The 21,853-nt window shown below is 43.8% G+C and overlaps 1 protein-coding gene across 1 annotated transcript; it reads right to left on the reverse strand.

Annotated features, from left to right (window-relative positions):
- Positions 1-1,624: 1,624 nt before the first annotated feature.
- HADH (hydroxyacyl-CoA dehydrogenase) lies at positions 1,625-21,189 on the reverse strand. The gene is made up of 8 exons (XM_035111582.3): positions 21,047-21,189; positions 16,621-16,749; positions 14,057-14,214; positions 9,775-9,901; positions 8,480-8,569; positions 7,334-7,406; positions 3,087-3,203; positions 1,625-2,077 (listed from the first exon to the last, which is right to left on the reverse strand). Exons 1-8 carry the CDS (start codon positions 21,164-21,166, stop codon positions 1,959-1,961), a joined length of 933 nt encoding a protein of 310 aa, XP_034967473.3. The 5' UTR covers positions 21,167-21,189; the 3' UTR covers positions 1,625-1,958.
- Between the last annotated feature and the right edge of the window lie 664 nt (positions 21,190-21,853).

The following is a 21,853-nucleotide window of genomic DNA, read 5'->3' on the forward strand; positions in this document are numbered from 1 at the left end:
CCAATAGTCTTTTTTGATAGGAGGCAGCGGGGGGGGGGGGGGGAGACAAGCAAGCTTCACAGTGACCTACATATTCACTTCAGTGAATGTTTGATTCACAATTAAATCTTGACAATTTAGGGCTCTAACAGGCATCCATTTATCACCTTGGTTTACAGCAGGCATGGGCAAACTCAGCCCTCCAGATGTTTTAGGACTACAACTCCCATCATCCCTGACCACTGGTCCTGTTAGCTAGGGATGATGGGAATTGTAGTCCCAAAACATCTGGAGGGCAGAGTTTGGGGGTGCCTGGTTTACAGCTATGCTGCCGACAGAAACACTTGTCACAGTACAACTTTCTAACAAGCCTCTGACTCCCACTTAATTTTCCTGCATTTCTGTTCGCTCCAGTTCCTTCCTATCTATAGCCATAAAATAATGCAGATCCAAACACTAATTTTCTTCCTTTCCTTTGCCAGCCCAGTATTCTCCAAGAGAAAAGGGAAGGGTAAGGCAGGGGAGGTCTCTACAGACCCCCTCGGGTGTCAAGGTTCAGCAGAGAGGTCCCCATTGGTAGTTCCACCACCCTCAGAAGCTCAGGGAGGTGGTGGGCTGGGAGAGGGCATTCACTGTGGCAGCCCCTTCCTTAGTTGTGAAAATACAGCTTTTGACAAATGCAGAAGACCCAACTCTTTGACACCTGCCACCCTATTTTTTGCAGCCGTAGGTTGTTTAAGCTGTTTTTAGCATTGTATTTTAACTGTTGTAACCTACCTTGGGACCTTAGGGTGAAGGGAGGACAACCTATTAAAATAGTAGTTGTAGTAATTAATAATAATAATAATACTGGGAAGGGATTAGGCAATACAAGGTTCTTTTTCGTGGGGATTGCAGCTATATGGAGAATTTAAACTTTATATAGCTTAACCTGAACAAAAATATCCGTTTATCACTCATGCAAAGCACTTTCACTCCTGTTGGCTTTGCATCCTTGCCAGACTCTTAATGTAATTTAAGCCAGGTATATGGAAAAAGAAGTACCGGTAAATCCCAAACAGCTATACTTGCTATCTTTGTATCCAGTTCTTAGCTACCGCCCCCCACACATAGCCAAAAGCAGTCGTCTCAAACTTCATGCATAATTTCTGCAAGGCTCTAGTATTTTTCCTACCCGAGACTCTAAAGCAGAGGTGGAAACCTGTGCAGTGAATTTAGTGGAATCTGCATAAGCTTTAGTTGCAGTTGTAGCCACACTTAGATGGGTGGCTTTTAAATGAAGAAAAACAAAGGCTGGAAAGATCATACCTCGGTTTCCTTAGCAAGGGAGCCCCCCCCTTTTTTTAATTATTAAGTAGCTTAGGAACTCTCTGCTGCTGTTCCTAAGTCTGCTTCACCTCTATTTATTAAGTAAGGCAGGTACACGCGTCCAGGTTTAAAGCTGAAAACCTATACAGTGACAATAGAATAAAGGAGAGAATGGTGAAGGTATCACTCATTTGCACCAGTATGTGCAAGCTTGCCTTTGAAAAAATGTTACTGGCTGACATGCAAAAGCTTGTGTCGAGAACTTGTGTTGAGAACAATGTCATAATGCCACCTACTGGCCAAGAAGGAAAAAGATAATTTAAAAGCAGTGCGCTGCTTATCAAGATGATCTTGGGACTATTTTATTCGCATTGAAATGTCCGCCTCTTAAACAGGATGCTTGCTACAAGTCTTATTAACTCAGACCCCATTTATTTGGCCTTTGAGACAGGGAGCTTATGAAAGAAAGGCACTTTGAGAATGTAAAGCTCTCAGAATCATAGATCAAGAAAATCATTAACCCAGGAAAACAATTGCCTCAAGAAAACATTGTGCATTTTGATTATATAGTAGTGTTGACTTCTTTTTAAAAGCCCTGATTAAGCAGCATTCCAAGTACATCCAAATGGCACAAAGAGGTTGTCCTTAACTCTGGAAAAACATGGCAAAGTTCATTTGTATTTGTAAAATCCTTCTCCAGTCTTCTTCCCCAGCTTCTTCTCCTCTACGAGTTTATCCAACAGCGGGCTTGGAGCAAAGAGAGGGTTGTCTGGCTCTAACGAATGCCACCCTGGTGAGAGAAGGGGAAAGTAGCAGCGCATGCCCGTTACGTAAAGTCTCAATTTGATTAGATGCTCGTTATTTTCAAGGCCTTTATTCCCAACTAACTCACCTGGGGTAGTTGAGAATGGAGGGGGAAACTGCATACTTCACCTGCTCAAAAAGGACTGGAGGGGAATTCCAGGACTGAATTCTGAAAATCCAGCACCTCTTCCCTCCCTTCCACTTTATTCAAGACTAAGGACAGCTCTTAGTGACTCAGGTGATGTTATGCAGATTCCCATAGTGATGGGAACTATAGTCCAAAATCCATAGAACCACAGGTTCCCCGAGCCTGCTCTAGTAGCACACACACACACACAGCCCCAGGACCACTAAAACTCTCCCTAACATAGAGATTGTGCTGATGCAATTGTCATCTATAGCTCCTCCAAGTGAACTGTTGACAAAGATCCCTTGCAGTGGGGGGGAAACCTACCATAACCTGTAGTTTAGTCAAGCTTACTCTTACCAGAAGCAAGACTGAGTCAGGCCATAAGGAACCCTCTTCTGTGATTCTCAGGAAGAAAATACTCACTTCCCCCCCCCTGTGAGAATAGCAACAGAATTCAACACAACTGAAGTTTCACAAAGCCCAGTTAGCAGTTTGCAAGAACAGAAGAACAGAAGAAGAAGAGTTTGGATTTGATATCCCACTTTATCACTACCCGAAGGAGTCTCAAAGCGGCTAACATTCTCCTTTCCCTTCCTCGCCCACAACAAACACTCTGTGAGGTGGGTGGGGCTGAGAGACTTCAGAGAAGTGTAAATAGCCAAAGGTCACCCAGCAGCTGCATGTGGAGGAGCGGAGACGCAAACCCGGTTCCCCAGATTACGAATCTACCGCTCTTAACCACTACACCACACTGGGGACACACCATATCTATTTTAACTTGTGAGCCACTTTGGGTTTATTTCGGTAAGGAAAGATGCATGCAAATATATATATCATCAAGCTCGTCAGGAAAAAATGTACATACCATCTATAATATATTTACTGGTATCCAGACCAACGTAGTCCAGGAGTTCGAACGGGCCCATGGGATAGCCTGCCCCGAGCTTCATGGCAACGTCAATATCTTCCTTTGATGCATCTCCTAAGGACACAGTTGACAGGCAGGTTAACACAGATCAGCATCTGTTCTCCCTTCTTTCGAGGCCCAAAACTTGGTTTCAACTCACTAAGGCATTTGCGCTCCGCATTCAATAAAGCAGCAGCTTTTAAGAAGGCTTTGCTGCAGAAACTGCACAACATCCGTATACCAGTTAATAGATTATCACTAAAGATGTGGCTTCCCAGTGGTTTCCCTGCTTTTAACAGGGGTCAGTGGCTTCATTCTGAGCTTGACTCACTCCTCTCCCCATTTACCTACAAATGGGAGGTGAGTGGGCACAACAGCAGGGTCTGCATGGCACATGCATTGAGTTTGATGCAATAGTAAAGTCAAAAATGCAGGCTCAGTGCCCAACAGGAGCACAGCAAACAGAATCCTGTGCAGTGTAAAAAGGTTCCATGACAGAGGCTTAGGTGATTCTTCAGAAAGCTGTGTTAATGTAGAAAGCACTCCCTGAAAATGGAAAGTCTGAAAAATCGTATGCTAGAACTTCCACCTTACTTTGATTTAAAAAAAAAAAATTAGGAGGGTGTGAGCAAAAGGCCAAGGACCAAGCTATAAACTACAATTTAATACACAAAATTACACTGGCCTTTACCTCTCCTGCTGGAACAAATAAAACCTCTCTCAAGTCTGGCACAATTAAAGCAAAACATCGTGTTGCAGTGAGATGCCAAGCTTTTTTTTTTTTTACCACATTAGTTTTAATACATTTTCCAACAAGTTCTTAAAATCCCAAGTCTTAAATTTTTAAAAAGCCACATCAAAAACAAAAATCAGGATGCTACTTAGCCGAAGGGAGGGGGCGAAGACTTAAATTAAAGAATACATTTACTCAGACAAAGCCACATCCCGTTTCTCACCCATGTAAATTTAAAATGGTTATATATTTTATGCATGCAGGAATGCAACATTTAACCGAAGCACTTTATATGGTGAGCTTTCAGATAAAACAAAAGTTGTTTCCATAATGCCACTCCTTTGCTTTTTGAAAAATCACTCTAATTTGTTCTTATGCTGCCTTTGAGGAGTAATTAGCAGTATTTGTTGATGGATAAGCAAGAAGTATAGTTAATTTTGTTTCACAAGCTGAAGACACTTTTATGAACTACAAAGGGAGCTTTTAATATTTAAAATATATTTGCGGAGATCCTGATAATGCAGGTCTTTCATCTGCAAGGGAAGGCTGCTTTCCAAATAAAATGTTTGAAATAAAACATTCTTAATAGCAGACAACCATGAAAGGGGTCTTAATCTGAACAGTTACAACAGAGTAACTTTCTCTTTAGCTCTTCACACAACAAGCGTGTTTCCTTTGAAGACGACAAGGCTCATTTCAAGGCTGGCTCTCAGGTATGAAAGAAAAAATAATAATTCCTTATTTCCATCAACGCAGTACCAGGGCAGGAACTGTCCAGCACTTTGTGCTAGCAGTTAATTTGCCCCCGGCTCATTATTCCTACTCCCATCAAACTGCTTTCTTCAACCCCATCTAGCCTATGAGCCACTGTAGCAGTAAAATGGTACACAGAGAAGAGAAATGGATCACAATGCCCCAAGGCATTTTCATTGCTCAAAAACATTTGTGCTGGCCCAGGAATGTCAGAAAGACTGGCAAAGAGAGAACTATGGGTGGATCATGGGATCCAATCTCCCAAAGACCAGTCTTTCTAAAGCAAGTTTCCTATCTCTAACGGCATCAACTATGTCTTTTTGGAAAATTGTTCGGGATGCAATATTTGGAAACCGATTAAGGTACCTGTATCTTAATCAAATTGTGTGCGATGGTTCCTGAGATCAAGGATCAGTCTTTTTGTCTGCAAATGGACACCATTTTGAATCAAGATGGCGGACTGGATCTTTTAAAATTGCACTGATTTTAAGCACTGATGTAAAACTGCACTTATTTTGCTGGTTTCTTAAAATTCCCAAGCAATGCCAGATACGAGGCTAATATTGATGACATAAAGATGGGCTTGAAAGTGTGAGCACAATGCTTGCAAAAAAATAATAATCTCTGAGCAAGACTTCCCATTGCTGCAGCAGGCCAGCTGTACCTGGCATAGGTCTTTACAGAACCCAATGTACAATTTGGATATTTTAGCCCAGAGTATACCCAGCCTGGGCAAGAAGAACAAAACTCATTATTCATTATGCCTACTGATGTATGTTTTTTAATACTCACTTTTCAGTTCATGTATCTAGATCAGGGGTGTCAAACTCAAATTCATCGGGGGCCGCATTAGCAGTTTGGTCACCCTCAAAGGGCCGGTTGTATCTGTAGGACTATGTGTCCACTCTTTATTATCATAAATTATTGTCACTGCATTCAATTATTACTGTTTTTTGTAATAATGTAAGTAATAACTAGCTCTGAAAGCAGAAACATAGTCAGAATAATGGCAAGTAGATATTCAAATGTAGAATTATTGTACAATTTATTGAAAAATGATTTTTGGTAACTGCACTGGGTGGTGGAGGCTTGCTAGGGTTTCATGCAGGACCTTTGCAGAGCTACTAGTACCTGGAGATGCTGGGGTCCTTCTGCATGCAGGACAGATGTTCTGCCAGTGAGCCACCACCCTTCACCAAAGGGACTGGCTGAGGTTGACTCACTGGAGCTGCTCTCCTGGTTCCAGGGTTTAAGGGCCAGAAGTATAAAGCAGCATCCTATGTTTCTGAGGAGAGGGAGAGGGAGGGGAGGGGAGGGGAGGGGAGGAAGGAAGGAAGGAGGGAGGGAGGGAGGGAGGGAGGGAGTGGGAGGGAGAGAGGAAGGAAGGAAGGAAGGAAGGAAAGAGGGAAGAGAAAGAAGAGTAGGAAATAAGGAAGAGAATAAAGAAGGAAAGAAAAAGAAAGAGGGAGAGAAGACGGAAAGGGAGAAAGATGGAAGGAAGTAGAGGGAAAGAAAGAATAAGAATGAGGGAGAGGAAGAAAGTTGGGAAGGACGGAAGGAAGGAAGGAAGGAAGGAAGGAAGGAAGGAAGGAAGGAAGGAAGGAAGAAAGAAAAGAGGGAGCAGGAGGGAGAGAGGAAGGAAAGAGGTGAGAGAAAGAAGAGTAGGAAAGAAGGAATAAAGAAGGAAAGAAAAAGAAAGAGGGAGAGAAGACAGAGATAAAGAAGGAAGGAAGGAGAGGGAAAGAAAGAATAAGAACGAGAGAGAGGAAGAAAGAAAGGGAAGGGGGGGTCGCCGCCTTGATTCAGCGCCAGAAAAGAGCGCGAAGGGACCCAGGGGCAAAAAGCATTTCCCCGGCCCCAGCTGTTTGTCGGCGCTTTGTTGGCGCGGCGCTTCAGCAGCAAGGTCCCACTGCTGGGTCCCGCTGGGCTGGCTGGGGTGCTCGGCGGGCCACATGACAAGGTCTGGCGGGCCGGATTTGGCCCCCGGGCCTTGTGTTTGACACCCGTGATCTAGATTCTTTTTTGCTCCAATTTTGTACACAGAGTTAAAATAAAAAAGCTTAAGAACAACATTGTTCAGTACAATGCCTCCAACTGCAATTTGGCACCTCCCAGTTTAATTGAAATGATAATTAATACACCCAGTTCCAGAGATATCCTCCGTTCCAAAGCCCAATATGCTAATTTTGAGTATGGGGGGATTTTTAAAAAATGAGTCAGAGTTATAATGGCAGATAATAAACACTGTGTTCTATCAAAAAGTCTGGATTGTGGCCATGCAGACTGTACTAACTGAGTTCCACCAGAGTATGCAAAATGGCACCAGCTCTCTAGTCCATGTTGTATTGTCAACACTGCTAGATAATGAACAAGTTGAGCACACAGGGAATCTAAGAGCAATGCTGCACTCACAATGAAAGAAAAGCGGAGTGATGGGGTGAATGAGGAAACATGTGTCAGAAGAGATCTGGTGTGGACTCTCTCAAGTTGTGTGCATATGCCAAAAGGGTTTTGTCTAACTTAACAAAAACACAACCAGTTTCACACAAGTATCTACTTCACAGAGCTAATTTCCCCACATTAACAGGAATAGTTTCAAGAATTTATTTTTCATTCTGATTTCTGAAATGCCAGAGAAAATGATTGCTTGAGAACGTTCCACAGCACAACACAAATAAGCCCTTCATATCCCACAAAGCAGAACTCTGCTTATCTTTACCCCTCTCAAAGAGCCGAACTGCTTCCATCAGGTAAGGCACAAGGAGCCTGTTGACAACAAACCCAGGAGTGTCCTGTCAACAGAAAAACAGGGATTAAAGTGGACCCTATCAAGTTCTATAATGATAAGTTATTTCAAAATGTGCCTACTAGGTCGAAAGCGAGAGGAAGGAGAATCAGCTACAGAATACAATAGACAAGTGGTGCATTCCTCGTTGTGCCAATAATACTATGTTAGCATTTACAGAACGCGTTCCAATGTTCAAAGTGTTTCATGTACATTAGCTTGTAACTCTGCACGTTAGACTAGTATTATTAACCAATATTTGTGTGTAGTTTCTCCTTCTCCTCCACTTCAAAGCAGATTACAAAAAACCACCACCAACAACAACCCATAATTATAATGCAATTACTAAAGCAGAAACCAAACAGCAAGAATGTGAAGAGTCAAAATGTCAATAAACAGTCAATAAATTATATTACAGTATGTAGATCTGGTGGCTGCTGGTGGTGGTGGCTAGAGCTGAGAAGCACTTGTCTAAGACTACCTACTGGCAAATTTAACTCAATGACTTCCTGAGCTTAGTCTTAGACATTATAGCACACCAGCTTGTCTCAGGAGCATCATGAATCTGTCCTACAATTTTTGTCATTTCTACTGTTCTCTTTCTGTCCTGCCCCAAATCTCTTCTATTTGGCTTGGACTGGCCTTTCAGATATGATGATCATTTGTAATAAATCTAGTCAGCAATGGTGGCAGGTGGCCACTGCGACTGGAAGAAGGCAGTGAGACCAACACTCGGTGGAACCGCATCCAAGGGCAGGCAGAGACAACTAATTCTAGTTTTCTCCCCATCCTCTTCTCTGTTCCAAGTTCTACAAAGGTAGCAATGAAATTAAGGAGGAGGCAGCTGACAGCCAGAACCACCCGTCAGATTGGTAAGAAGGCAGGCAGAGGGGGCTGGCAGAGCACTGAGTTATAAAAAAATCATTTTTGGCAACCTGTTGTCTGTGATTTTTTTAAAAAAAATAAAAATTTAAAGGATGGCTTCGTGAGCATAGCAGAAAAATTCCCCAATGCAGCCAAGTCTGAAGCACTCTGAACTTACCTGGACCTCCCCCCTCCCAAAATATAAAATATACTTGCCTTACACGAGACTGGATTCTTCCCCAATGCTTTGCTGAAATCCATGAGGGACTCGAAAGTCTTTTGGCTGGTCATTGGCGTCTTGATAACCTAAGAACAAAACCATCATGGGCTGGGAGGGTTCTCTCTTTACATCAACAACAAGTTTAACTTTCATAAAAGCACCCATCCTGAGAGAGGGACCAACACAATACTTGCTCACACATTACACTGAACACACGTACACGCTGCCTCTACACCCACTAAGGAGGGTGGATCATTGGCCTGTTGCTGTTCTTATTTTTATTATGCCTTTTGTGGTTTTTATAATATAATTTTATGTTGTGAATTGCCCTGAGATCAGTTCACAATCCGTGGATCTCCCGGGGGGGGGGGAGGTAACATGTGGAGGTTTGGTGTACACATACCATGCTTTCCCTAGGTACAAGTAATCTATACCTGTGTCAGCTACTCATAAGAGTCTACATGTAGTGATTATATATATATATAATCTTTAACTCTTTTCTGGATAAAAAGCTGCATTGTGCAGAAGCGCTCTATCAGTGCTTCGTGCACGAGCAGAAGCGTGCCTCGGGGAGCGACCAACTCCGGGAGCGACCGGCTCCCCGGAACCAATTGTGGTTGCAAACCGAGGTACCACTGTATGTTTCCTATCCCGGGACAGTCATTTTGAAGAGCTTTCCTTGTTCTCTCAGGGACGATCAGCCGGAAATAAGTTCACCTGTCTCTCAGCAGTCCCGTCGTGGCTCCGGTGCTCTCGACTCTCACCATTAGAGGGAATAACAGAGCCCCACCTGAATATCCAGCACCACCTTAATTGAGCAGCTTTTACCCTCTGAACCCCTGTGCTATCAAAATAGCACTAGAAGTGACCAGAGCAGAACAACAAGCATCGCTATGGGAAACCCTCACTTGGCAGGTGTGCCTAGCACGGACCCCACTCACTTGTTGGTGCCAGATACACCTTCTCCCCCAGGCCTTCCGAGGGTGCCAACATAATGTGCTAGCTGTGAATCAATATGCTGTTCTTTCTGCTCATTTTTTTTAAAAAAATTGTTTTAAAAAGTCTGATGTTTAAATCTCATCCTGGTTTTTTTACCGTAGATTAACATGATTCTTCTATCTGTGGTGCAAGAAACCTGCCCTGGGATGAGGACTGATCAAAAACGGAGACAGAAGGTGAAATAATAAACAAACAAACAAACAAACAAACATGGAGAACCTCTGCAACACACAGGGAGCAACACACTCCGACCATGCTGCAACATTTTAGAACATTTTCAAAACCCTTTTACCTCCACAAGTTTCATCAAAGGCACCGGATTAAAGAAATGTAGGCCACCAAAACGGTCCTGCCTCGTGGTAGCATTGGCTATCTCCGTGATGGGCAATGATGATGTGTTGCTGGCAAATATGGTATGCCTGTGGAGAAGCACCATGCATTTGGCATCAGTTGCAGCTCTCTGCTCTCAGGACCCTATAGGCTATTATTTATTTTTATTCATACCATACATTTTCCCTACAAGGAGTTCCAAGGTGGCATACATGATTCTCCCTCTCCTTCTATTAATTTCCACAACAATCCTGTGAGGTAGGTTAGTGTGAGAAGCAGTGACTGGCCCAACACCACACAGTGAGCTTCATGGATGAGTGGGACCTTGAACGCTGGTCTCTCAGGTCCTGGTCCAACACTTTACAGAAGATACAGAACTCTGGAAATTTACTGCTTGGAATTGAAATGTCTGGGAGCAGGCACAGATAAGGCCCTCTTTTGCTTCCCGCCCCAGAGTGCCTGTGAGCGTGGCAGGACCTCCCACTAAACATATCAAAACCTGGACAGGTTTGTATGAGGCAGTATGGTCTTTCAGATAGCTTAGGCCAAAGCCATATAGAGCTTATACAACCAGCCCACGTCAGCAATCTTGGCTGCAGCTCTTTGAGCCAGATGAAGTTTCTGAGCACTTTACCAAGGCAGCCCCACATAGAGCATGTTAAAATAATAGTTTATAAAAGTAGCAGGGATGCTTGACATGGACATCGCAATTCCTGGGTGAACTTCCCTCTGAGGTTCAAATGGCAGTAACACCAATGGGATTTTTTTGGCACCAGGTAAAAACGTATTTCCTCACCCAATCCTTTGGTCTAGTTGTTATTGCTGGAAACGGGGCCTGGCCTTCTACTACCTGTACTAATACCAGGCATCCCCAAACTGTGGCCCTCCAGATGTTTTGCCTACAGCTCCCGTGATCCCTAGCTAAGAGGACCGGTGGTCAGGGATGATGGGAATTGTAGTCCAAAACATCCGGAGGGCCAAAGTTTGGGGATGCCTGACTTATACTGTAATGCAACATATTAACTTACATTAGTTATGCCTATGAGGTGGTTTTTTTATTAAGCATCATGTTTATTATGTTGTACCCCGCTCTAAGGTTGAATTTAATAAACAGCAGGCTTGGGATACTTAAAATAAAATAAATTGCAATCGTATTTTAAGTTGTTCGTATTTGTGTGATTTACTTGCTCTTTAGGCATGTACCAGTTGCATTATGTAGAGTCCCATGTACCCAGAAACAGCAAAACCTTACTAGCTGCAGTGTTAAAAAGTTACATCTTACACATCTTATTTCATAGTCTTCAAAGTGTTGCGTGTTTCTGAATCTCAAATAAAGATTCAGTGACACAGAAGTCACAGCCAGATGCCCCTCCAACAAGCTTTCAGTTGTGAGTAAGAGTCTACATGGCACACTCTTTTAAAATGCATCCTTTAAAATTCCAGCACCACTCCAATAACCTTAATAAAATCTATTCCCACATTTGCAGCGCCACCTTGTGGGATATATATAATGGGAATAAAAATTAAAATAGTATGGTTCAGAAGTCACCCCTCACTGTTCTATTTTCTGCTTCAACTAGTGAACTCATTTTCTCTGGTGACCTAATTTTATAAGTCTCAGAAAGAGTCAGCCTGTTAACAGGAAGACAGAAGTGTGGTCCAAATGTACCAAAAGAAAAAAAAAGGGGGGGAAGGCTGCTAGAAGTGGTAAAGCCCAATCAATTCCAGTGAATTATTAACAGGCTTAATGCAAGATTTACTCAACTGTGTGGTGCAATTAATTAATAATAATATTAGCTGCAGTTTAAAGTTTGCCACCTGATTAATCTAGTACCCTTCTGAACTGATTATGTGTGATGATGCTCCCTGTTCCAGAGCCCAGGTGGCTGCAGTCAGTAGGAATACCTTTTCTCAGATATGGCTGGTAGGCCAGCTGGAACTTTCCCTAGAGATAGGTACTTTTGCCACTGCAATTCATGCACCAATAACCTCAATACTGGACTACCGTAATGCAATCTGAGGTTTCCCTAAAGGCTGGTCTGGAGGCTGAAACTATACAGGCGACTCCTCACTTGCACGTAACTGCAGGGAAATATGTAAGTACCGCGTTTCCTCGAAAACAAGACACCGTCTTATATTTATTTTTCCTCAAGAAGACACACTATGGCTTATTTTCAGGGAATGTCTTATTTTTGATTACGCGTCCAGCCTCGCCTCTTCCTTGGCGCCCTCCAGAACTGCCCCTATCACTATGTCTTATTTTCGGGGTATGGCTTATATTGTGCAAATGCTTAGAAATCCTGCTACGGCTTATTTTAATTCTAACCTGAAATGGCAGGAGAGAGCTGGAAACTCCCCATGGCCTGAGCTAAAGAGGATGCCCACGAACCAAAAGTGTGGGGGGGGGATGATGACTCCAAGGGGTCCAAAATGGCGCGTGGGAGCTCTTGCTGCTGCCGCACTACTCGGCTCAACAGCTGTATGCACACAGGGGGGCCCCGGAACGAAACTTCTGCATAAACGGGGAGTCGCCTGTATTGCAAAATGCAGCAGCTAAGCTATTCGCTGGGGTGTCCTGCTATGTATACATTACATGCCAAGAGGTCACTGGGTCAAGTTTGATGCTTTGGTTCTCCCCTATAAAGCTCTAAACTTGGGAACTGGTTAGTCAAAGGAACACCTTACCCTACTTGGTCTGAGACCCCCCCCCCCCAAGGTTGTACTCCAGCCCATGGAGACTTGCTTAGTAGCAGGTTGTGGATTCTCCTTCCTTGGGAGGTTTTAAAGCAAAGGTTGGAGGGCCATCTGTCATGGGTGCTTTAGCTAAGATTCCTGCATTGCAGGGGGTTGGACTAGATGGCCCTTGGGATCCCTTTTCAACTCTGCAATACTATGATTCTATGGCCAGGGAGGGCTTCTCTGCAGTGGCACCCTGTCTAGGGATTGCGTCGAAGCTGACGCAAGCACCAACACTGATGGCGTTTCAAAGCCTGTTAAATGCATATTTATGTTCCCAGGCATTTGTGGGCAATTAATTTCAGCGAGACTTTAATTCTGCCCTGAATTATCAGCGGTATCTTTATCTCACTGAAATGGTGTTGTTGTTTTTAAATGTTACTGTACACCACCTTGAGACTTGATGCGAGAGGTGGTACAGAATGTTTTAGTAAATAATAAATGTAAAATGTAACAGACTACTATCTACTGTGGAAGAAGAATAGGAGTCAGCAGACTGCCCACAAACATTCAGTAATAACCAAACCAATCTGATAAATATACCACTTTAGAATAGGCCTATTTTATATTAATCCCCCCCTTCAGCCTCCTTAGTTGGTTATTTTATCAGTCTAGAAAGAAGTATAATGCTGCTCACTTAAGGGTAGGATTCTTCAGAAACGACAGTGGTAGCAAAGATTAAATTTCTTTGGCATGAGCAGCTGGAGGCCTGGGCGGGACTTTACATAAATAATTGATTGGAGGTGTCTCTTTGGCATGGGGATATCTTTTTAATCTTTGCTCACAAGTGGAGAACTGCTCCACCTCCGTTCGCTTCAGAAGTTAGTATCTTCATTCAGTTCTCAGGCTGTGAGCAAAGAAGAAGAAGAAGAAGAAGAAGAAGAAGAAGAAGAAGAAGAAGAAGAAGAAGAAGAAGAAGAAGAAGAAGAAGAAGAAGAAGAAGAAGAAGAATCAGGGGAACTTCAAATGATTAGCTACCACCAAATAATATATACGGAATTACGATGAGCTTCCAAACTTCCTGTAGCACTTAAATCTTCATACTGAATGCTTTCTTTTGAAGCATCTCAGTTTGCACTGCTGGTGAAATAGCTGCAATGTTTATTTTCTTTTTCACTTTTAATTGAAGAGGCACCTCTTTGCCCAAGTTTTTTGAGGGGAGGAGGAGGTAACAGCTCACCAATCAATTTTGAAATAATCACAGCCGTAGGTTTCACACATACCAGCTCATAGTTCCCTCTCCCATTTAATCTGCTTTCAGTAAGCGGGGAGAGAAACCCTAGAAGCAACAACCCATTTTGTGATATCCCAATAATCTGCCTGCAAATTCCCCATCTGGAAGCATCTGGAAAGCCTAAATATCCAGCTAAACACCAATCAGTGGGAAAGGGTGGATGGATAGGAGATTTTGGCTCGCCTCCCCTCCTCTGTACAGGCCCATATTTTAGTGAAAGTTAGTAGATAACAAGGACATTCTGCATTAGTTTTATAACATTTTATGAACATACTCCGGTGCAAACTTATCCAATGTCTTGAAGAGCTCGTTTTTTACTGCTATGTTTTCCACAATGGCTTCCACTACGAGGTCAGTGCTGTGGATTACAGAGACTGGATCTGTGCTCGTGGTCAGGTTCTTTAAGGTCTTCTCAATGAACTCAGCACCAGCCTGAGAAACAAGAAAAATCCGTTCACAGAGCATTTCATTTGCCTTCATAGGATGCATTACAATTTCAACAGTAAAAAATGTGTTTCAACAAATAAAACAAATATAGTGCTGCACATTAAAATTAAGCGCTCCTGCTAGCTGTGCATGAATGCTGCAATCCCCCAGTCTCCTAGCACACCGCTGCTCCTAACACACAATACAGGCTATTATCATTACTATTATTATATTTGTATACCACCCTGTATCTGTAGGTCTAAGGGCAGTTCACAACATAAAAAAACAGAAAATACATAATAAAAACAAAGACAACCCAATAATTCCCCCCTCCCAAACACATTATAAAAGGGCAGCAGATGTCAATCAACCAAGTTTAAGCTAGTTAAAAAGGCACATTTTTGCCTGACATCTAAAGGTGTATAATGAAGGCACCAGCGGAAAATCCCTGGGGAGAACAATCCACAAACAGGGAGCCACTAGCAAAGTACTGTATTTACTTGAGTCTAATGCGCCCTTGGGAGGCAGGTGGCGCTGTGGTTAAACCACTGAGCCTAGGGCTTGCTGATCAGAAGGTCGGCAGTTTGAATCCCCACAACGGGGTGAGCTCCCGTTGCTCAGCCCCTGCTCCTGCCAACCTAGCAGTTCAAAAGCACGAATTCAAGTAGATAAATAGGTACCGCTCCGGCGGGAAGGTAAACAGTGTTTCCATGCGCTGCTCTGGTTTGCCAGAAGCGGCTTAGTCATGCTGGCCACATGACCTGGAAGCTGTACGGCGGCTCCCTCAGCCAGTAAAGCAAGATTAGTGCCGCAACCCCAGAGTCGGTCACGACTGGACCTAATGGTCAGGGGTCCCTTTACCCTTTTAATGCGCCCTTAATTTTTGAAATGTAATTTGTGAAAAAAGGTGGCCAAAAATGGTGAGCATTAGATTTGAGTAAATACAGTAAATTAACACAAGAGAAAAGCAAATTGCCTCAATAACTGACCTGACAATGAAACAGAAGTAATTCTGTTGGGGATGCAATGCAAGCTGCAACATGAGACTTTTTCCACAGTCCATGCTGCCACATGGTACGCACGATTATGTGTTATTTACCAGTGTTCAGCCAGTTTTCCAGCAAGACTTGCACCACCTGCATTCCAGTTCTCGTCTGGCTTCTTTCATAGACTGGAGCAGCTTGGGCTCCACAAAGCCGGAGGGGACACTCAAGAGTGATAATATATACCGCTCATCTCATCTCATCATTTCATATCAAGAGACCCGGGCTTTGATAGGATCACCAGCTTTCTCAACTGAAAAATTCCCCAGAACATCCAGGAACATATCTGGCTCCATCAGTCTCTGAGGGTGGGCCATCCAAATGGCCCTACCATCCTTACAGCGGGGAACTGCCACTGTCAGTCCAAACTTAACCAAATAATGGTCTGGCCATGAGAAAGGGAGTGCATTGCCCTCCCACTATCTGTCAGTTTGCATTTCTTAGTGCAGAAAGTATTGATCTGGTATATAGAGATCTTTCCTATTCTGATTAATACGAGACAATTCTATAAGCTACTAGAAGCTTCTCTGTGTGAGAGAAGCAGGCAGAAGGGTCATGAGTTGTTTGGGTTATACCTTCGGGGAAGCTGGTTTGAACTGGTTTTCTTATCTCTTCCAATTAAGTCATGCTGACTATAAATATAGGCCAGAAGGAGCCTGGGTTTTACTTTCTCTTTCTATCTCTCTCCCTTCTGGTGTGGTGTTCTGTTTCTGTATGCTATATTGTTAAGTTTTACTCTTGTTATAAGTTTGTAAGTGCTGCAAATGGATATTTTTATGGACTGTGCCAATCCTGAATGTATCTGGATTCGTGACCATTACACTCATTTGCCTTCAGCACAAGTAAAGCTCTGCTCGATGAAGTACTATTGCCTCTGGTCTATTTTTGTGAACTCTGCAACGTGTTTAGGTTTCTTCCTGCACACGTATGACACTATCTTCGTATCACTTTGGGCAATATGTAAGGAAGGGAAGGGCAAGATTCAGTTCCCCAATTTGCTAAGACGTGTGTATGTGCAGGTCCACACAAGCAAGGGGTTAGAAGGGTTGTAGACTGTCGGAAGCCCTAGGTACTGAATGCAAGATCACCTTCTTACAGTTCCCTTTTGCAAGGTTAACATGTGCAGAAAATCGGCCTACGTATGGAAGTTTGCATCTGCTTGTTGACTGAGGTTGGGGGCAGGGGAAAGAGCAGAGTTGTTATAAGCATGGAATTCACCCCAGCTCTTGAAAGGAATCTATTTAAAATATTATGCTAATCTAACATTGCTGCAATTGTCTATCTAGGCATTAAAGATAAACAAACAAACAAGGTAGATTTGTCATATGCATCAATTATTTCCAATATTTATAAATAATAAAGATCCCACCTCAGGTTTGTCTGCAAACTTTTTCTTTGTCAGCTTTTTCAAACTATCCTCAATTCCTTTCTTGGATTTATTCAGTATTTCATCTGACTGGTCCACTAATACAACAGTGTGGCCAGTGGCTGCAGCAATCTACAGGGGGGGGGGAGAAAAATAATGATGAAAAAGGAAAGGAACCCATGAGGAAAAAAGAGGTGCACACCCAATACTAATATTTATTTATTTAGTACATTTATATTCTGGCTAACAACCAGAGTTCAAGGTATGGTTCTGTCCTCACATTTTATCTTCACAACAAATCTGTGAGGTGGATTTGTGGCTGGCCCAGGGTCACTCAGTGAGCTTCATAGAACTCTAGTCCTAGCCCAACACTCTTAACCACTATACTGCTCTGGATCAGCAACACAGGAACGTGACTTATAGCAAATCAGACCATCGCTGCAGCTGCCTCAGTACTGGCGACACTAGGCATGGCCAAACTTGGCCCTCCAGCTGTTTTGGGACTACAACTCCTATCATCCCTAGCTAACAAGACCAGTGGTCAGGGGTGATGGGAATTGTAGTCCCAAAACAGTTGGAGGGCCACGTTTGGCCATGCCTGGTCTACACTGACTGGCAGCATCTCTTCAGGGTTTCAGACAGGGGTCATTTGCGATGCTACTCGGACATGCCTGGGATTGAACTAGAAACCTTCTGCATACAAAACAGAGGCTCTACAACTGAGCTATGGCCCTTCAGTGCCAAGAAGTGCTGCTAAATATCTACAGAAAGAACCCAGCATTGTTCAGCAGCTGTGAACAAGGATAAAGAGCTACCTTCTATAGAGCTCAGATCTCTGACCCTATCTCCTTATCAGACAGATTATCCAACCTTCCCAGTGTTACATCCTTGCAAACAAAATATACCCATGATGAAAACTGCAAAAATTTAAAAGCAAAAAAGCAAGGGGCCTTGCTCCAGTCTATCATCTGGGTAGATAAAGAGGATAAGCAGAAAACAAAATGCCATGTGTCTTTTGTTTGAGTGTATTTTGAATCTTCTTCAGCTCAACCTTATCCAGTTTTAGTGCCCAAACTCGGCAGCAAACCTTTGCAACAGTCTTCAGACTAGCAACTGAAACTGGTTGTGCCCAAGCGTGAGCCCTAAAGAATAATTCAATTTGAAAAGTGTTGAGCTTAGTAACAAAAACATATGCGTCTGTCCACCTAGAGGTCTCCTCCCTTCAGGCCATAAGAAAATCTAAGAGCTTTGAAGAAGTTCAAACATCTGTCATCGCTATGTGCCCAAAGTGGCAGTGGTCCCAAATGGGAACAAGAATTAAAGCAAGCAGTCTTAAGTGGTGGGGTGGGGTAGTTATGGCCCTCTACCTTCTGGGGGGTGGAAACAAAAAAAGGGGGGGTTGAAATTGATGAATTGTGAGGGAAGACCAAACATTTCCTTAGGTACCAAAGGGCAGACAGTATTGCTGCAAATGGAAAATGTGCCTCAGCCAACCCTCACATTCCTTACTGGAGCAAAAGGCACTCAGCAAAAAGAGGCAAGGGTGTTCAAGATGAACCTTCACCTGTCACACCTACAGAGACCAAACATGGTAACAGAACTCATTTCCTGCTTTAGAAAAGTTACTTTGTAATAGCAATCATTTCCCCCCCCCCAAAAAAAATCCACATTCTCTGACATGGCAAGACCTAGTTCGAAAAGAAAACCTCTTCTCTGCAATATGAGATGTGCTTGGAAATTTAACATACGGTATATATTTAAAATATATATATTTGGGATAAAGGTTTCTGCAATAAGTTGGGTGGTGCATTTTTATGACGTTAGCAAAATACCCTTCCTTATGGGGTGTATATAAATAAACGGATGCCTTTTATTGCACTAGCTTTTTAGTGTATACAAGATAGCAAAAATTGTCATTTCACTTGCAGACCTTGTGTAACTTGAAGTACTTGCATGCTCCTACATAAAACATAGCATCTTGCCCATTTTGTAGATTCTAAGCAATTTTGGGAACAAGGCCAGCACAATATACCAGTATTTTGCTGCCTGAGACAAAGAACATGATGACACCCCTATCACTGCATGTATTGAAGCCAACTGGACAGGAAGTTGAATCTTATTTGAGACTGTGCTCAATGGGAAGCAGGCTAGAGGTAGTTACAGGTGTTGGTTTTTTAATGCTTTTATAAGCAAAGAATGAAAAAGGCATTTAAGTAAAGAACACAGAAGTGATACTATAAAACCAATCTGCAGTGCTTCTTGGACATGTTAAAATAGAAACTTGAACAGTATAGCAACAGTCTGGTTATAGAGTTAATTACTATATTCCTTTCACTTCAACACGTCCTGTAGAGAAAAACACACAAGGGATGTTAACACCAGCATTACAGGAATGGATCAGACCAATTATTTTTAAAAAAACAAAACAGGGCTCGTGCAAAGCTCAAATAATTTTTTATTTGAAAATTCACCCAATTTCCCCACAAGACAGAGGTGTACTGTTGGAGGGGTGTGTGGGAAACACTTTTTGGTTTGCCCACTTTTGTGCTTTAGTCTGTTTTTATTACCAGGGCTTTTTTTTCCAGCCCGAACTCACTTCCAGCACCTCTCAGGTAGGCCCCTTCGTTCAGCGCCGAGGGCCTTCTGGCGGTTCCCTCACTGTGAGAAGCGAGGTTACAGGGAACCAGGCAGAGGGCCTTCTCGGTAGTGGTGCCCGCCCTGTGGAACACCCTCCCACCAGATGTCAAAGAGAAAAACAACTACCACACCTTTAGAGGACATCTGAAGGCAACCCTGTTCAGGGAAGCTTTTAATGTTTAATGCTGTATTGTGTTTTTAATATTAAGTTGGGAGCTGCCCAGAGTGGCTGGGAAAACCCAGCCAGATGGGCAAGGTATAAATAATAAATTTTATTATTATTATTATTATTATTATTATTATTATTATTATTATTATTATAGAACAAGGGAGGTGTTCATGGTGAGTTCTGGCACCTCTTTTTCTAGAAAAACAGCACTGCTGTTAACCACTTTGAGTCTCTGGAGAAACAGGCAGAAGAGCAAACATCTGTAACGTTTTTTCCTCTGCCTTTCCAAAAGGCGGTTTACAATTCAACAGGAAAACCACAATTAAAGAATATCTGTGAAACCCAATGTGGCATGCAACTTGCAATAGCAGTATTGTCTACTGCCCTGCAGCATAATACTGTTGAGCAACACCCACAACCTAAAAGAGATAGGCGCCAGCTCTTAACAGATCCTGAAAGGCAGATTACCAGGAGAGGTATAAAAAACACACTTGACTGGAGCGCAGGTCCACAATCCTATCACCACACCCCCAAAAAACCCTCCCTTATCACAGCCTCACAAAGAGGGAACTCAGGATACAGTGCATGTGTACATTGTGTTTTATGGTCTATTTGCACAATCCCAGACCACTGAACACAATACTGGTTTTTTCCTTGGCATAGACAGGGTGGTTTGGGAGCTCCTTTGCTGCTAGTGTTAATTTTAAAGTGGGAACCAAGTCTTCTTGCAAAGGACCCTCACAGCTGCAAAAAAATTTAAGCATCCATATGACAAAACATGTGATCATGGGGGGGGGAGGGAATTAAGTTGCACTACTCATTATTAGTCCCTTTGAGGTAAATATCCCACATATCTGGATGGTTAATGCATTTTTCTGCAGGGGCAGAAAATTCTAATTTCTCTCAACCCCCCCCCCCCGTAAATATGTAATAATAGCTTGAAATATGATGCTCTCTCCTCCTGCCTAAGACCTTGAACACTTACCATGACATTTGCTCAACCACATTCCACTCAGGCCACATGCATTTCGCTGCCTATCTGATATGAAATGTGCATCTTCCCAGCCAAAGCACCCAAGAGCAATTTTGCTTCTGGCCTTCAAAAAGCCATGCAGCCGAGGCACAGCCTTGGGAGGGGGAAGGCAGGCACGAGAACCTGAGCAACAAGCCTGCGCTAGCCATACACTCAGGTGGGCGGGAAGCCTCCCAGTTAAACACCTGCAAAACACACACACACACACACACACACACACACACGTGTGTGTACCTACCGTACACACGTGTCAGGGACAAAGGGGTGGGGCACGTTTACCACGTCGGGAGACCAAGCTCCCCAGCTGCTCTGAGAAACCCTCACAATAACATTTGCATAGCCTACCAATATCCTCCACTTGTAAAGGGGCATGAAGAAATTAAAACACGAAATGAATTCCTGGCAAGAGGCTCCTTCGCCAGCACAGAGATGGTTACGAGTTTGTGAGGTTTCGAGGCAACCAAAATTCCTGGGTGCAACTCAAGTAGGGACTAAACTCATAGCAAGAAAAAAGAAAACGCCTTCTTGGCAAGTGGACCCCCTGAAGTTCTGCAGCAGCAGCAGCCCCTTCCGCCCCCCGCGCAGCTCACCTGGGCGATCCCGGCGCCCATGAGGCCGCCGCCGATCACCGCCACATGTTTCACCACTAGCTTCTTGGCGGTGGCGGTGGCGGACGAGAAGCGCACGAACGGGCGGGTGGCGAAGGCCATGGCGAACCGCGCTGCGCTTGGGCGGGGAAGAGCAGGAAGGGTGCGAGGAGGAAGCCCGGCGGGGTCGAGGGGGGTGGGCGCCGCGGAGCCGCGCGCAGAGCAGGAGCCTCTGCAGCCCAGGCGGAGGAGGAGGAGAATGGAGAAGAGGGCGGGAGCTCGGGCCTTAAAGGCGTCCCCGCCTCCGCCATTTCGGCAGCTTGCTTGCAGTTTAGGCCCTATGGGGAAATGTAGGTGCCCAGCTCGTTCCCCCCTGGAATATCCGGCCCTACCCCGCTCCGGGCTGGCTGCTATTCAGACGTTGTTTTGCGGCAAAAGAAAATTTTTAAAAAATGCACGCTCAAAATACTCCCTCGGGTAAACTCGTGGCAAAGGTCACGTCTGAAGCCTGTATTTAAAGCACCTGGTTCCCCACCCACCACCCGCCAGGAATACTGTATTGGGATTTGTAGCAGTCCGTGCAGTGAGGGCTGTAGGTCAGGTATAGGGAAACCCAGCCCTCCAGATGTTTGGGGACTACAATTCCCATCATCCCTGACCACTGGTCCTGTTAGCCAGGGATGATGGGAGTTGTAGTCCGAAAAACATCTGGAGGGCCAAGTTTGCCTATGCCTGCTGTAGGAGTGCAGCTCTGTTAGGGGTCCATGCTTAGACATTAAAACTTTTCACGGCTGCCTTAGCAGCTGCAGG

This window comes from Zootoca vivipara, chromosome Z1 (assembly GCF_965207765.1).
Source record: "Zootoca vivipara chromosome Z1, rZooViv2.hap1.1, whole genome shotgun sequence".
Lineage (NCBI taxonomy): Eukaryota > Metazoa > Chordata > Lepidosauria > Squamata > Lacertidae > Zootoca > Zootoca vivipara.